At 36.8% G+C, this 17,382-nt stretch overlaps 1 protein-coding gene across 4 annotated transcripts; it reads right to left on the bottom strand.

The window, feature by feature from the left end:
* Window positions 1–2,900: 2,900 nt before the first annotated feature.
* Window positions 2,901–17,144, bottom strand: LIPF (lipase F, gastric type). Of its 4 annotated transcripts, none has more exons than XM_025395897.1 (11): window positions 16,986–17,092; window positions 15,921–16,005; window positions 14,099–14,210; window positions 13,814–13,931; window positions 12,745–12,943; window positions 11,555–11,664; window positions 9,556–9,692; window positions 7,801–7,947; window positions 5,879–5,950; window positions 5,424–5,495; window positions 2,901–3,271 (listed from the first exon to the last, which is right to left on the bottom strand). In XM_025395897.1, exons 3-11 carry the CDS (start codon window positions 14,201–14,203, stop codon window positions 3,035–3,037), a joined length of 1,197 nt encoding a protein of 398 aa, XP_025251682.1. In that variant the 5' UTR covers window positions 14,204–14,210; window positions 15,921–16,005; window positions 16,986–17,092; the 3' UTR covers window positions 2,901–3,034. The 4 variants fall into 4 exon arrangements, with proteins under 4 accessions (XP_025251682.1, XP_025251684.1, XP_025251681.1 ...); XM_025395899.1 differs by having other exon boundaries at window positions 12,745–12,844; XM_025395896.1 differs by lacking the exon at window positions 15,921–16,005 and having other exon boundaries at window positions 14,099–14,215; window positions 16,986–17,144.
* Between the last annotated feature and the right edge of the window lie 238 nt (window positions 17,145–17,382).

The raw sequence follows: 17,382 nt of genomic DNA, 5'->3' as shown, positions 1-17,382 counted from the left end.
ATGGAAGTATTCAGTTAATAAATGAAGAACTGATCAAATTGGAATGCCACCATTTTAAATTTCCTAATTAACTCTTGGGTTTGTGTATTGAAAAGCAGTAGTCACTGACATTCTGAAAAAGAGAAACAGCTGTGCATTATCAGCCTCATTATGGAAGAACACTATATGGTCTATAAAATAAAATTTTAAAAACATCTTAATCTGATTAAGGTTATAATTTACAATACTGGTTCTTAACTGAGTAGGGTGGGCATTTTGCCACCAAGGTGATATTTGTCCATGTCAGGAGACATAGTTGACTGTTACAACTTGGGATGTGTGTGCTATCGGGATCGAGCTAGAGATATTGCTAAACATCCTCCAATACTCAGGACAACTCCAACAATAAAAAAATTACCTTGAAGGTTGAAAAATCACCTATTGGGTACAACGTTCACTATTTGGGTGATGGGTGCACTAAAAGCTCAGACTTCACTGCTACGTAATATATCCATGTAACAGAACTGCACTTGTACTCCCTGAATCTGTAAAAATAATAAAAAAGGATATTCGATAAGGGAAAAAATGACCTTACCAAAAATATCAGTAGTGTTGAGGTTAAGAATGCTTGAGTTACGGGAAATATGAAAGGCGAGGAACGTGAAATATAATCAGCAAAATTCCAATGGTATGAAACTACAACACAAACTACAGCTTCTTCAACAACAAAAACAACAACAAGGCCAGGTGTAGAAACTCATGCCTGTAATCCTAGCACTTTGAGAGGCTGAGGTGGGTGGATCATGAAGTCAGGATTTCGAGACCAGCCTGGCCAACATGATGAAACCACATCTCTACTAAAAATACAAAATTAGCTGGACGTGGTGTTATGCGCCTGTAATCCCAGCTACTGGGGAGGCCGAGGCAGGAGATTCGTTTGAACCCAAGAGGCGGAGGTTGCAGTGAGCTGAGATCATGCCACTGCACTCCAACCTGGGTGATAGAGCAAGACTCCATCTCAAAAATAAAAATAAAATAAAATAAAATAAAAAGGGCAAGGGCAAAGGGACCTATATATGTAAAGAAACACGAGAAAACATCAAGTAATAAAAGATAAAGGCCTTACTTGAATTTCAATTTAAACAAACTATAAAACATTTTGACATTTATGAGATAATTAGAAATTTGAGCACTGGCTAGATATTTTTAAAATTTTAGATGTAATAACAGTATTATGTTAAAAAAGAGACTATCTTTTAGCAGTTCATCCTGAAATCCTCATGGATGAAATACGTGATGCTTGAGATTTGCTTCAAATTAAGATGAGAGGACAGAAGTGGCTAGAGATACAGATAAAACCAGATTATGAAATAAGGCTATGTGTTGATAATAGTTGAAACTGAGTAATTTGAAACTGAGTCTATTTTACAAAGGGAAAGGGTAACTAGAGGAGAGGCAGTAATCGAAGTTGATTCCAGAGTCTCACTCCCTGGTTACTCGGAGAACTTCATTAACTTGACACTTATTTGGCTCAGAGACGTGGGGATGATGAATTTGAGTTTGAAATGATTGAGTTTGACATGGCAGGAGGTTGCCCAAGGAGTGGTTACAGCACGCAGATAGAAATAAACTCTTAAAAATTAGCTGATATATTGACAGTTCAAATTAACAAATGAGAAATAGCAAAGCTGCTGTGGGAGCAATAAGACAGTATTTAATTGTGTTCAAAATCCAAACCAAAACTGCATGTAGATGCTGAGTACCGACTAAAAGAAAGGCAGTTAGCTGAAAAGCACAGGAGACTGCAAGAATCTAATGATTTTTCTTTTCTCGAGGAAGTAGAGTTGATAAAACATCTGAGTCCTTAACTGTTTCCACCACCATGAACATTTGTAACTAGTCACCGACATGTTCATGTCAGCTTAGTAAAGTCTGCCAATAAAGTTACTGAAATATTGAATAAAGCCTCCCAAGTTATCTTCTCTTAGCAATTTCTTGCTTAGATAAGTTTGGGGCTTCCTAACAAAGGTTGAGGGATGTGACAATATAATAAACATCGTTAACAGGTTTTTGTGAGTACTCACTATGTTCTATACACTATGCTGGGTACAAGATATTCCTTATGTCATTTATGTTTTATACATCGAACCCTAACATAGCATAATAGGTGTGCTCTGAATAACTTAATTCCATAAAATGAGGTCACAAATTTGTGGGGTTAATAAAATTTCCAAGGTAAGGCTGTGTGTGTGTGTTTTTCGAAATTTCAAAAGTTTGGGTGAGCCTTTTTTTTTTTTTTTTTGGTACTGATGGCAGTTGTACATCCTAACTTATATATCAACGGGGATGTTTCTGGATCCTGTGGTTTCCAGCACTGTGGCAGAGATTTCAAAAATAATTTGGTTAGTTGGTGCCTATTTGGTGGTTAAGACCCAAAAACATGAGGGCAGAACAATAATAATAACAATAGAGCGTACCCTTTTCATCTCAAATTCCTGAATCAGGGTTGACGTCATCTGTTGCTTCCCAAACTACCCTTCTCTCCACTCCCTGGGAAGTGAAAGTGAGTTGATCCAGTTTACATCCCAATTGGCCTTTCCATGGGATTAAATTTGCAAAATAGCAAGTGATAGGCCCCACTACACAGATGGAAAGACTCGGCTTCATCAACAATAGAAAGCCATATATTCAGCATCAAGCGTACATAAGCAGAGTGAATATGAAGCCAACACTGTCCTTTGGTAACACTTATGGCTCACAGCTCATATATAAGTGAGTTCAGAAGAGAAACTGAATGGGAAAATGAGAAGAGAAGTTTCACCTCCCCAGAAATACGTTCTCTCAAGTAATTTCTCTCACATAAATTTCCAGGTGAAAATCAAATTTCTTTAAATTAAAAAAATTCAAAATGACAAATAGAAGTTTGTTGATGCCAATATATTTCTAAAGTCAGAATTACAGAAACAAGCACTGCATGTCAAACATTAGGAAAATACTATATATGAGACAATAAAGTATTTTGGAAAAACAAATGGATAATTCTTTAAATCCAGAACTACTTTTCATCTTCGGATATCATAGAAACAATTTCATTGTAAACTTCTTGAGGGGCATCCATTGCCCAGATAAAATCCAAGTGATTGTAAAAAGGAATCTCCTTGTGGTAAATAAGATTGGAGAGTTTTGGAAGCAAAAGGCCAACGTCTTGGGGGTCAGCCAATAGGTCCTCGCCACCGCTCCACACTGCAATTGGTACAGTCATGGCTGTCACATTGTAGTAGGGAGGTTGGGACTAGAAAAGACAAGAGAAAGAAAGAGTTTAGGTAAACACACTTTAAACCCAGCACTTATTCTTCAAGTAGAGTGTATAACACTAACTGACAGTTTTATAAGTGAATTCTAGCAATGATTGCACAGAGAAAACCACCTTTATCCACAGAGCAAAGTGAATGCAATATGTTTTAGATCAGTGCTTCTCAAATTCTAATGGGCCTGTGAATCGCCTGAGGATCTTGTTGAAGTAAAGATTCTGATTCAGTAGATCTGGGGAAGAGCCTGAGATTCTGCATTCATAGGTGATTCTGATGCCATTGGCTCCAAACCCTGCTCTGAATAGCAAGGCTTCAGACAGTAAGTCTTACAAATTAAGAACATAGATTGCAACTCAAGCTAAAGGAAATGGATTTGATTAGATTCTAATTGTTAATAGGTTGTTTCTACCCAAACACTCTAAAATATGATCTTAAAATGTCCCGAGTCATTTATTTTGGCTCTGTATTGACTTCCCAGTATGGTCAGGGGATAGGTCAGTTGTTTCAGTTATGGAACTGTAATTGTCGAATACTTACCTGAGTATTTACAAAATGTTGCCTCAAATTCTGAGAAAGGGTATTATCATCCCCATGTCCTATTTCTTGAAAATCACAATTCACACATATATTTTAAAGAGGTTTACAAAGCAGAAAAGGGAATAAGAGAATTATCTCGAATTTTCTTGCTGCCCAGAGAGAATTTTGTTAGAATTTTTTTAGATCATAGTTTCAAGAATAGTAATCCAATATACTCAAAGTTTATGTATTCTCCCCTTTTGTGTAATAGCCAATTTGCCATAGCAAAATATTTTATGATATGTAATTTTCCCTAATATTTTCATGATTTCTATTCTATTTCCTAAATATTAGAGAAAAGGGAGTAGTATGGAGAATATTCATAATTATAAACCCAGTTTATTTTACTTATATCCTATTATTCAAAGAGTTTTCCAGATGCTGGCCCTGGCTCTTAAATTAGTGTCACTGCTTCAGTTAGTTAAAGACCAACCTGGTATATTATTGGTTTGGTTGGAAGAAGGGTGGACTTGGGGACTGGGTTTCTTGTTCCTCTAAGATGTAGTCCAATGATTATGAGTATTAGAGCCCAGTAGAAAGAGAGACTCAAAGCAAGCCTGTGTTTTGGAGATTTTGAGAAGGTGATGGTGGAGGGAAAAAATGTTTTCAACAGAAGTTTTATCTCATGCTATTCTGAAAATTTTAAAGACATCAAAAATGCAAAATCAAGGTTGGGGGACGCCTTCTCTACACATAGGACATTGTTAAAACACATCAATCCCTTCTAAATTTTGAGTCATGGAAACAGATGAAAATTAATAGAGTTGTTCAGCTACTACTTGGATGGAAAAATTGGATGTGGTGAAAAGGAAGAAGAGAAGGTTACAAAATACTGTAGGGTACTTCCCTTGTTCAAAAATAGTCAATGATAACCTGAGAGCTTGCACTGAGCTAAGAGCTTATAGATATTATAGCACTAAATCCTGTCAACAACTTCCTGAGCCTAGGTGAAGAGATGAAGAAATGATTGCCTAAACTCATATTGACTGAAGATAAGATAAACTCCTAAGTCTGGATTCTTAGTACAACAAGTGCGAGGACTGCTTAATATGTCTGCCTATGCCAAAGGCCTCTGCCTATTGTAAAATATTTCCAGCCTTGACCGGCAAGCACAGCATCTTTTTCTTCTGTTTGGGAATATATTCCAGTGAAATCACTCCTCTGGCTGTCAACAAAGGGAAGGATAATGTTTAAGAAGACTGGAAATTCCAACTCTATCTCATGAACAGTTAGAATTGTTAGCTTATTATATCAGGTATATGTACTTCAGAAAGGAGAGGACAGTTTGCTGGGGATCTGGGATATGGGACAGGTCTGTGTAATGGCAATGGGTAGTGGTATGTCCTGGGAAATCTCTCACACATGGGGATGTAGTACTTTGAGGGCAGCTTTAAATGAGCCTAGGCACCAGAGAATGAATGCGTAGTCATGTGGGAGAATGGGAGACAGCACATCAACATTCCTTTGGAAAATAGATGCGCAGTTAACATAATTTCTTCTTTAATATTTAAATAGTATTGTTCAAAATGTGAATAATTCCAACTTTAAGAAGCTTACCTGATTATAGTGCATCCTATTCTGAACTGGACTTCCCCAGTCATAAGCTTGGAATTTCCCAGACTTAACAGCCTAACATAGAGAAATTAAAAACAAACAAATAAAAATTATTATATTGTGAAAAATAAAATTCAAACATTTCCAAGCAGTTTATTTTCAACTTAAACAATTATTAAAAAACACTTTTCTTATTCCAAAAGATGATTAATAATCTAAGACAAGGTATTTATGTAAGTTTAAATGCAGCTTCACTCAAAATAATTTTTCTTGCATGCTAAGTCATAAAAAGCATTTGCTTCTTTGAAATAAATTCATAGTTACTTTTGCATGGTTATCAGTGCCAGAAAAATTACCTTCTAGGTGTACTCAGCAGGATATTTTAAAAATGTGTTTAGGTAAAGTGAAAAGGGTTGAGACCCACAAAATAAGTTTTAACAGCATTTGGAAAACGATACCTGGCTCCAATGCAACATGTTTTGAACAGAAGTTCCTGCTGGATTATGTGATACATACACATCCAAGCGACTCTAGAAATCAACACACACACATATTATATGCATATGTAGACACATACTCAGTTTCTTAAAAACAGTAAAGATTTATGTTTTCTGATTCAGGTCAAGTGTTTAAAAGTAGCATTTACTGGAAGGATATGAATAACACATTTGTATGTCACTTCAGAATTTGCAAGGTGCAATTGCATGTGTTAACCCATCTAATTTGTAGCTGCCTAATGAGGAGAACTTATTAGTTCCATTTTATCAAAATGAAAATTGGGGCACAAAGAAGTTTAGAGAAATGTCCAAGATCCACACAGAATGGAGCCAGATACTTTAATTTGGGTCGCTGAGTCTAAATTCTCAGCTTTTATGCTTCTCTACCCAGTGCTAGAGTGCTGTAGGTTAAATATTCACCCACAGGCCTCTTGCTTTGCAGAACCCCAGGCAGCAAACTGAAGTTCCTTTCTCAAGTTGCAGAGGGCCCCTTCATAGTGACTCTTAATGCCATAAATACAGCAGACTGTGGCCAGAGTGAAACAAATTGGCCACCTTCATTGGAGACTGAAGATTCTCTTCTGCAAATTATTATGCAGAAGATGGCATCTCCAATTTCCTTTGTCTTATTTTACTATTATTTTACTTATAAGACTCTCACTAATGGAATGCAGTAATTTGTTCTGCCTTTTCTTAGTGTGATGAGATAGGCTACTCTCTGTTAAACTCCACATATGGAATGACAAGTAACTACAACACTTCATAGAATTATACTTTCTTATCAATAGATGTAATTTTCTTAGGTGTTCAAGGGTATATAACTAAAGTGACAATTTTGAGTGGAGATAGTTGTCTATGAATAGTGGTAGAAAACCTTGTATGCTATTACTATGTGCTATATGCTTTGTACAATGTTCTATATGCTTTAAACATACTAGCTCATTTGATCTTCACAATAACCCATTTCGTGGATGAGGAAATCAAGACAGAGGAGTTTAACTCAGTTCCAAATGTAGGGTTTGAATTTAAACTGACCTAAATCCATACTCTTAACTACTTTATGATAGTGTATTTTGTCATGTATGTTTGTCATGTATGTCCAACTCAATACAAAGTGAATGAAAAGGTAGATAAAGAATATGGGCAAAGTCAGCCAGGCACGGTGGCCCACGCCTGTAATCCCAGCACTTTGGGAGGCCGAGGCATGTGGATCATGAGGTCAGGAGATCAAGACCATCCTCGCTAATACGATGAAACCCCGTCTCTACTACAAATACAAAAAAATTGCCGGGCGTGGTGGCGGGCCCCTGTAGTTCCAGCTACTCGGGAGGCTGAGGCAGGAGAATGGTGTGAACCTGGGAGGTGGAGCTTGCAGTGAGCCGAGATTGCGCCACTGTACTCCAGCCTAGGTGACAGAGTGAGACTCCGTCTCAAAAAAAGAATGTGGGCAAAGTCTTACATAAATAGTTGCTCAGAAATATGGTCTGTAAGATTTATGGAAATTACTGTCAGCGTTAGAAATATTTATTGAAAACATTTATTCAATAAAGACATTTTTCTCACAAAGGAGCCACTAAAATATATGGTTCAGTCCTTTCTCTTACAGAATTTAAATGTAACACCTAGTATTTAGGTGGTCATAACTGAGTAGTAAATTGTTTTTTTTTCTTCATGTTGTTTATTTGTTTTAGGGGCAATTGGGGTGATGGAAGGATGCCGGAAGTGACAAAATTGGGGCAATGATTTGTGATTTCTCTCATGTTTATCAGGATATCGCAGTTCTGAACCTGCTCCTAGTTCTCATAAAGTACCATTTCTAAGTGGCAATGAAACAAGTAATCAAAGATGTTGCTCAAAATATAGAAATTGAAATGCATACTAACCGTGTTAAAGTTCTTACTGTCAAATCCACAAATGATAAATAAGGCATTGCTGCAAAGGAGATTCAGTGTCTGGCGGGAGCACACTTCAGTAGCAAGAAATTGATCAAAGAAGTTGTGTGGGAAGAACATTTTGTTACCAAATATAATCTGAAAAATAAAGGCACTATTAGAGGGTTGTAGCAATCAAGCTGCAGAAAAGACTCACTAATTTATCTAATCTACTTATACATGTGTGATTAGGATGATGATATATTCTTATTTTTACATGTTGTTTTAGGAATTTCCAATACTTTCATTTAGTTAATTCCCTCAAGACAGCTGTGAAATGGGCAGCGCAGATATCAATACTGGGTATCTATTGTGGCACAGAACAGTACTGGCTGCTGAGAGGAAGTATAAGACATAAAGAGTACAATCTAGTTGGGGTGATAGGGGTTGTGGGATAAAATCTTAAAAATACATGGCAGACTGTCATAATGAAGTGCCAAGATGTGAGATTTCAGCAATAAATTGTGAAAAGTTTGGGAGGAGAAATGGTGACTTGGCCATATTTTCAGCAAAGCCTTTACAGAGGCACTGAGGCTCAGTATAAGAATAGAAAGAGTTTGCCCCAACTCTCTTTGAGGAAGGCAGATATTTTGTCATCTCTATTTTATAAATGAGGAAACATGAGGTTAACATGAGTCAGGGTCTTGGGCTAATTAGAGCTCGATTATACCTAGAATCCTTACCCAAGCCTCTAACTTGAGGTCTAGCGCTTTTCTAAATTTTAATCTACGTCTGCATTGCCCATCAGAAAATCTGAGTACAAGTAGGAAAGAAGTTCTCAATTGATGTAGCCAATAAAAATATCTGGGTCATCACAAAATTTTGGATTTTAATAAAAGTTTTCCAAATGTAGTTTGCCTATAGGTAAGTTCTCTTAGGCTTTAGACATACATATTAATACAGAATGAAAAGAGATGAATAGTACAAAACCATAGAAGGAAATGGAATCATTATATTTTATAGCCTGAGGCTAAACCGTTCTCCTAAAGGAAAGAGTGTGTGTGTGTGTGTGTGTGTGTGTGTGTGTGTGTGTGTGTGTGTGTTGGTTTCACTGAGTGAGAGAATTAGGCTATTAAGCACTGTCAAACAAAAAGATTAATTGATAACATGTGTGCCTACTGCATAAGGCACTTAATATTTATAATGTATTGAAATCCACACTACTGACTTTTGAAATCCCCATTTAAAGATGAAGGAGCTCTTAAGAAAGCCAAAAGGGAAAGCCATGAGAGATCTCAAGGTGTTTGCCTCACTCAATCATTGATTTATTTCCTCCTCTTCTCCTTTTCCCTTTCCTTCCTTTCCCTCCTCTTTCCAGTCTCTCTGTCCCGAGTGGGTGAGTCTTCTTATTTGACTATTTTGTTTTGTTTTTATTTCCTCTTCCCTCCTCCTGGAGTGGAATCACAGCCTTGACACAACTGTGTAGAGTGCTTGATAAACCATCTGTGAAAAAGCAAATCTACTCCTAGGCATTGCTGACCCACATGAAGCTAATCAAGAACAAAGAAAGAAAGGGGGATCTCGCAGGCTGTAGAGGAGATTCAAACGTGGTCAGTGCTATCAAAGAAATAATACAGATGCATACAGTTCCAGTTTTGAATATAAAAATGATTATTCTCTTTTTATAACTCTGTTCTCTTTCTATAACTTTAAAATCCATGGGCAATCGAGTGTCTTAGATTCACTTACTTAAAGAGAATTGCATACCTTAAAGAGGAATTCAGGAACAAATCTAAGTTTGTTTATAAGGCTTTTTGTATACTTCACAGTGGCAACAGGAGCTAGAGCATAGAAGGTTTTGATTCTTTTTGCCAGGCTGGGATTGGTGGAAAAGGCAATAAAACCTGAAAAAGAACAAGGAACTGGTGAAAAGGTGTGTGTGTGTGTGTATGTTGTTGTTTTGTTTGTTTGTACAAGTGTGACATTATTTTGGACTTACTAAGGATGGTGTTTGAGAAAACCTGAGAACTTGGCATCTCTGCTGGCTCAGAGTGATTAGATTTTGGTATATTTGTTTTATTTTCATAGATTTTTCTATGGGGACACGAGGCTGTAATGTTTTAAAAGTTATCATAAACCCTTATCTGACCTTAGAAAATAGACCAAATTTGGGATACTCACATGGTTACAAAAAATAGTTATTTGTGCTATATTTTTTATGAATTTAAATTTATATCATCACAATGAGATAATTAATTAACACTTAATATGAGTAGAGTATATAAGTGGAAAGGTTAAGAGTAGAATTTTAAAATATGACAAAACTCAATTTGAATCCTGGCTCTGTGGTTTATTAGTTTTGTGACCTTGGACAAGCCACCTAATCTCTAAGAACCACTGTTTCCCTGTCTGAAATACAAGGATAGTGGTGAGTGCTTCATTAGGTTGTTAGGAACTAAAGGAAGTAAATCATATAAAGAAAGAATTTATCATGATTCTTGGCACATAGTAAATGCTTGATAAATGAGGACCCAAGAGAATTCAAATATCTATACATAGTAAATACATTCAGTAATTAATTTTGTAAGCAGTAGTATACTAGCAGATGAGGATGTGATCAAGTAGTTATCAAGTTTAACTCTGCAGTATAGCTACATAGGCAAGGCCCTCCCACTGTCAATAATGACATATTGATGAGACTCAAGAATGGCCTAAAAAAACCATTTCACATCTAGAGAACTATATAATATGTAGTCTGATTCTATTTGTGGAAGAATGGTTTTTCCAAGAACACCCTTCATCCAGGTCACCACCATCTCCCACATGGGTACTATACGCGTCCTCTAATTGGTTCTCTGCTCCTGCCCCTTTGCCCCTGGCAACAAAAGGGATCCTGTTATGAATCATGTAACTCTTCAATTCAAAGTTATTCTGCAGTTTTCTTTTTTTCTCAGAATGAAAGTTAAAATCCCTACAACAGCCAAAGAGCCTTGAACAGTCTTTCCTCCCCATCCTCTGTGATCTCGTCTCTCACTCTGTCTTGTCTCTTTCTCAATTTGATTTATTCACACAAGGCATAGCCTCACTGCTGTTCCTTGAACAAACTAGGTGTGCTCCAGCTTCAGATTCTTCTCACTTGCTATTCTCTCTTTCTGGAACATCTGATGCCTACGAGGTAGGCACATGACTCACTCTCTGACCTTCATCATGGCTTTACCCAAAGAGTGCTTGTGTTACCTATCTACAATTTCTGTGAACCCCTCTGGTGCTCTCTAATGTAATTCACTGGGTTATTTTCTCTCCATGGCTTTACCATTATCTAGAATATATTATATTTTACTTTGTAACCTTTTTTATTTTCTCTGCTTCCTATCTGTAGAGTATAAGTGGCACAAAGGCAGAAGTTTTCATCTATTTTATTTATTTCTGTATTCTTTGGATACATCATAGGAGCCTGCCCTATAAATACAGTCAAATGAATAAACTCAGTTCAGTGGCTGTGTGGTATAATGCTTCAGAGTATGTGCTTGGGAATCAGACTGCCTGAGCTACCCTATTGGTAATAATCCATGTAACCTTGCACGAACTGCATCCCCTTGTTTTGTTTTCCCATATAATAGGAATTATAATTGTCCATATGTCATTGTGTTGTTGGAGGCATTACATGAATGGAAAGCAATTAATGTAGTTGCTAACATGCCTACTATAACCACTGGGAAAATGTTTATGAGAAGTAAACCACTTGGCCTTGACTGCCATTACTTACCGATGGTGGTACCCTGGGAATGGCCGACATAGTGTAGCTGCTTCTGTCCAGTTTTGTTTACAATGAAGTCGATTGTGGCTGGAAGGTCATATTTAGCCATTTCATCAAAGCTGAAAGGAAAAAGACAAAATGAAAGTGAATACATTTCCTTGCTATTGTTTCTAAAATTCAAGCATTTATAGCTAATGATCCCTTTGGGATACAGAAAACTGGATTCTCTAAACATTGATGCTTATAGACCCTCAGTGAATGTCAGGTGTCCTTTGGGGCGGCTTCTTATAAACAACGGACATCATTTATGAAGCACAGCACTGCAGCCACAATTGAATCCAAACAAGATAGTATCTGTAAGTGGGAATTATTTCCATCCCTGAAATGAAATGTCAGATTTAATAATAATGTGTATGCTGTGTTCGAGTGTCATTTAATATAAATCCTATATTTCTGTTTTATTTTTCACAAATCAGCCAACATGATATTTTGAAAATGAAAACTGTATTATGCCACTCCCCTGTTAAAACTTCTCTGTGCACTCAGAATGAGGCCCAAGGCTCTCACTGTCACCACTACTGCCCCATCAGCACCTCAGTCTTCACTCATGTCATTTTCCCTTTCCCCGCTACAGCTGGGACACACAGGTTTCCTTTCAGCTGCTAGAACTCTTGGAACACTTTCATGCCTTAGCATCAGCAGCCAGGTTTTCTTCTGTTCTCTACCTCCATCAGTAATTTCCAGGAGTAAGGCACAAGAAGACCAGTGAGAGAAGCCTGTAATAATCTCTCCATGACATCTGAATTTCAGTCTCCCTACCCCTCCTATTGATGATGATTCAGATTGCTGTTCTCCTACCCCCAACTGGGTTTTCACATCTCTCTTGAGTCCATATGGACATTCCTTTGGAATTTTCCAGGGGCAGTGAATTTCCTTGCTTCAGCCATATTGTTCATTCCATTTGGAAAAGCACACTCAGGGATTCCCTAATGGGAGACTCCTGAGATCGCAGGAAGTTTGAAGGAAAAGCTACCCTAGGAATGAGGTACATGGAAGACTCCAAGAATGGTTTAGAATGAAAATGACTTATCTATCCTCCTACTAGGAGTGTAATTTGTTAAAATGGAACTGGATTAGAAGGGGCAAATGCCTATGCTTTTAAAGCCCAGTGTTTATTTTTAATTGTCCCTTTTGTTTACCTGAAAGCCCAGAATTCAACTGAATCTGGTGAATAGTACAAGTTTCTCCTGGCCCAGGTGTTTCCTCTGCTATTGCCCAGCCACACATCATAACCAGCGTCTGCCAGAATGAAGGCAAGGCTGTTGTTCGGCAGGTTGGAAATCCAGTTTGTGGCTGATGCAAGCAAACCATGCTGCAAAAACACAACAGGTCTCTGGCCTAAGGAAGAAAAATGTTTATAAACTTTATAAATGCATTCCTTATTCTAGGATAAACGTGAGGCTAGAAACAGTCTTCCATATGACTACCACTAAATACATTTGCGTGATTGAGTTGATTATTTTTGAATATCTTATCTTAATTGTGGTGATGATTTCTCAGGGAGTTTTTTTCTCAGATGCCAAAACTTATGAAACTGTACACCTTAAATATGAGCAGCTTATTATATGCCAGTTACATCTCAATAAAACTATTGAAAAAATTATATTCTCAGGTAATTCAGCACAATGTTAAATTTGGTAAAATGTGAGTGGTAAAATTACGAGTAATGTTTTTTTCTTTTTGTACTTCACAACTTTTCTACGATGAGAAAAAGGTAAATTTTTGATAATACTAGTGAAAATTGGCTTGTATGTGTTTGGGAAATGAGCCTTGAATTGGCTCCCCATCTTCCCCTCTGCAACACGCACCCTGGCTAACTCTTCCTGATCCTCTAGATCTTCATCCAGTTATTGTTTCTGAGAGTGAGCTTTCCTTGACTCCCCTAGCTGGGGTAGGTGATTTTATGAAAACTTTCAGTTTAATATCCTATGCACCGCTGTAGCTTGAGCTTATCACATATTGTTATAATCACTCATTTACTTACCTATTTCATTGGCTTGATGATGATCTCCTTGAAGACTGAAAATATAGCTTATTTTTGCATTTCCAGAATCAGCAAGACATTATATTTTTAGGAAGAAATAAAAGGAGGAAAAAGGGAAGAACAAAAGAATGAAAAGATGGAGGAAGAAAGGAGAGAGGGAAGGAAGAATAAAGAAGGAAAGCAAAAAAGAGAGAAAGGAAGGAAGAAAAGAAGCTCATATATACCTGTATTCCCTGAATTTTTCTTCCCATAAGGAATTCTGTTGACTTCAAGGATATAACCATCTTCAGTCACAACTTCGTATTCTTCATTTGGGTATCCCCAATAAGTAATCATCTGACTCTGAGGAAGAAAACCCAAAAGGTGAAATTTTAGTTGATTTTTAGATATATCTAATAAATGAATATTACTGTTTATTTTTAATTGGTCATATAAAATCTTTAACTCATTATGATTTTAAATAATAGCATCTTTTAGTTTTATGGAGTTTTTTTCCCAGAGTAACTTACAATGTTCATAGTCGCTTCAGGGCTTTCAGGATTTAATTTTCCAAAGAAACCATGTGTAGTCCCCAGCACGGATATCAAACTTGCCATTGTTAAAAGCAGCCACATTTTGGACCTTGCCTGAAAGAAAAGAATAACCGGTGCCATGGTTAACCCATTATACTTTCATAATGCTTATATTTTATGCCAATTTTACCTTTGTGCCAAGCAGAGGAATGCTTGGGTTTGATTATATTCTCTTGGCAATAAACTGGGACATGTGGATGTCAGCACAGGTAACTTAATGCTTTTAATGCTTAACATGTTTTCACTGTTTGATTCCTTTTAAGAACATTTCCCACTTGGTTTCAAGCCATACTGAATTAATCTTAATTGGCAAAAAAAGAAAATAAAAGCCTCTAATTGGCATAACAATGTGTCCTTATTATGCTTTGTGTTTAAGACTTTCGCCTGCTTGTTTTGAGAGCCCAGTTTTGCGTAAGGGATGTGTGGGCCTTTGACTTCTCTATATCCAATCTCTATATAATGTGTGTTCAAAGTCATCATGATGATTTTAAATGTTGTTTATAATAGTTATTCCACAAACATTTACTGATTTGAGGTTATTATGTGATTTTCTCACCTCTGCTTCCAGGGTAGTTGGGACTACAGGTGTTCATCTGGCTAATTTTTTTTTTTTTTTTTTTGAAAGAAATAGGGTGTTTCTACATTACTCAGGCTGGTCTCGAACTCCTGGCCTCACGGTATCTTCCCGCCTGGGCTTCCCAAAGCACTGGGATTATGGACATGAGCCACCACACCCAGCCTTATAGACTATATTTGATATTAGACCCATAACACCCGAACTTCCTTCTATGTTGTAGTCACCAATTATAAGTTTGAGAATCCTCAGATATTAAGCTGGTGAAAAAGCTTCAGTAGAGAAGTGATGTTGTCCTCAAATATTTGAAGGCGAGCCATGTAGAGGACAGTTTTAAATCACTTCATTTTTAGTGTGTCAGAAACAAATTATTCAATAAATATTTATCGAGAAACTATATGTTAGGAGCAATATTTGGAGGTCACATGTATAAATATTTGACTTGAATACAGTGAGGAATTTGTAACATTTGGATCTTTGGATTCAAGTGGAATTCTTTGAAAAGTGGTGACTTCCCAGTTGCTGATAGTATTTCAGTAAAACCCATTTATAGTAATTCATGCAGAGCATATAGCATAGTTCCTGATTTACAGTAAAGCCAGACCAGAACTCTGAAGGCCTAAATCTGACTCTCTGGTCTAATAGTTTGCCCACTGGTTTAGTATAGGATTAGATTTAAGGGTATCTCTTAAAAATCAGTTTTCGGCTGGGCGTGGTAGCTCATGCCTGCAAACCCAACACTATGGGAGGCCAAGGCGAGTGGATCACGAGGTCAGGAGATCGAGGCCATCCTGGCTAACACGATGAAACCCCGTCTCTACTAAAAATACAAAAAAATTAACTGGGTGTGGTGGCACGCGTCTGTAATCCCAGCTACTCGGGAGGCTGAGGCGGAAGAGTCCTTGAACCCGGGAGGCGGAGGTTGCAGTGAGTAGGGATCACCCCGTTGCACTCCAGCCCAGGAGACAGTGCAAGACTCCGTCTCAAAAAAAAAAAAAAAAAAAAAAAAAATCAGTTTTTAACTTAGCCTTGTTTTTACCATGATATTTTAGGCAGAGATAAACTAATATAGAAAGACTAACCAGTAGTGTTGGAACATTCAAACCAGAGGCTTTCATCAAACATTTCAGGAAGCCACATGGCCTCCATTAAGTGATTTGCCATTGCAAAGTTAGGACACTTAACCTACTGATTGCGTTGGAGAACACCCCAACGGGCTCAAAGATGTTCAAGGGCAGAATAAATTTCTCAAAATGCTTGTTGCCAAGTCCTAGGAAAATACCAGTAATTAACACATACAGAGGGCTCACTGTGTACTGTACTGTGTGTTCAACATGGTATACGTGAAATGAACTATCTTTGCTAAGACAGTTTCTCATCTACAGAATAAGGCCTGTAATAGTACACTTCTCTATGTTAGGGGAATTCATTATGATAACAAAAGTAAAGTTCTTAACATGCTGGGTATCTTATAAACATTAATTAGATATAGTTATTATTACTATTATCTCATTTAATTCTCATAGCAACTCTATGAAGCAGGTAGCGTTGTATTATTCATTTTACAAATAACCAAGGTAAGGCTAAAAGAGGACTCACCCAACCAAATACATAGAAAGTAGTGGAGCCCGTATTTGAAACTAGATAGTCTATTTCCAAAGGCTATATTCTTCCCACTGTAATACTTCTTCAGTATGACCCTGGGCCAGCTTTTATAGGGACATCCCCAGGGAGATTTATATAATTTGGTCTAGACTTCTGTTTTGAAAGGTTTATAATTTAAATAAATGTTTTAGTAGCCTATAAAGTTTCACAATAGTATTAGTAATGTTCAATTCAACAGCAGTTGATTTGTATGATATTAAATAGTCAACATAGCATATTAATACAGTCAATTATATGACAATAGAGTACTGATCTATTCCTTCTCAAAAAGAAGAATCATAGAGACTAGACTTTCACTTTAGGAACTTAATAAACACATTTGTAGTTCAATAATTAAGAAATTATGAGACTTTCACATTTGGCACTAATTGCAATAATAAACAAATTTGTCTTTCCATAATTAAGAATCTCATGTCCATACAAAAAAAAATCAAATCCTAGGGGGATAAGCCATAATTTAAACAGATACATTTATACAGGTGAATCTACAACAAGTATCTAAGCCTTTAAAGAATGCATCACTTGGGATAAAGAAAAAATCTAATAATTCAAATAACAATTTTGTTCAGCAGAAGTTCTACTTACAGTTTCCTCAGAAATAGTTAGGATTCTGTTTCTCTGGCTGGCTGGTTAATATTTTGGTCAATGTTGTATTGACTTCTTATATACAAAACCTTCAACAGTGGTCAAATTCCTCATCCATTGATTCCATTACCGAAAAGGCTTACTATCTGGGCATCATCTAATGTTAACAGGACAAAACTAAAAATTAAATATTGCGTTCATTTTCACATAGTACGGAGTGCTCACCTTTAACTTTTAACAAAGACAAATATTGGCCAAAGTAGTTCTGAGGATTAAAATGATTTAGGAACCATTAAAAATAATTCTTGATAGCCTAAACATATAAAAGTTTTTGAGCCAAAGGTATAATGCAAATGATTATATAGTTTGGCTCAGATAGAGAGGCATAAAGTGACAA

The sequence above is a fragment of the Theropithecus gelada genome, chromosome 9 (assembly GCF_003255815.1).
Source record: "Theropithecus gelada isolate Dixy chromosome 9, Tgel_1.0, whole genome shotgun sequence".
NCBI lineage: Eukaryota > Metazoa > Chordata > Mammalia > Primates > Cercopithecidae > Theropithecus > Theropithecus gelada.
Note: the sequence above shows the minus strand (reverse complement) of the source record. Positions and strands in the feature narration are given on the sequence as shown.

Excerpts from the sequence above, each read along its gene's own strand:
- LIPF (XM_025395896.1), bottom strand. The coding sequence starts at position 14,203 with ATGTGGCTGCTTTTAACAATGGCAAGTTTGATATCCGTGCTGGGGACT. Across the intron at positions 12,944-13,813 it reads GAAAAATTCAGGGAATACAG|GCCAGAGACCTGTTGTGTTT; the intron begins GTATATATGAGC and ends TTTCTTCCTTAG. Across the intron at positions 11,665-12,744 it reads GTTGAATTCTGGGCTTTCAG|CTTTGATGAAATGGCTAAAT; the intron begins GTAAACAAAAGG and ends TTTTCCTTTCAG.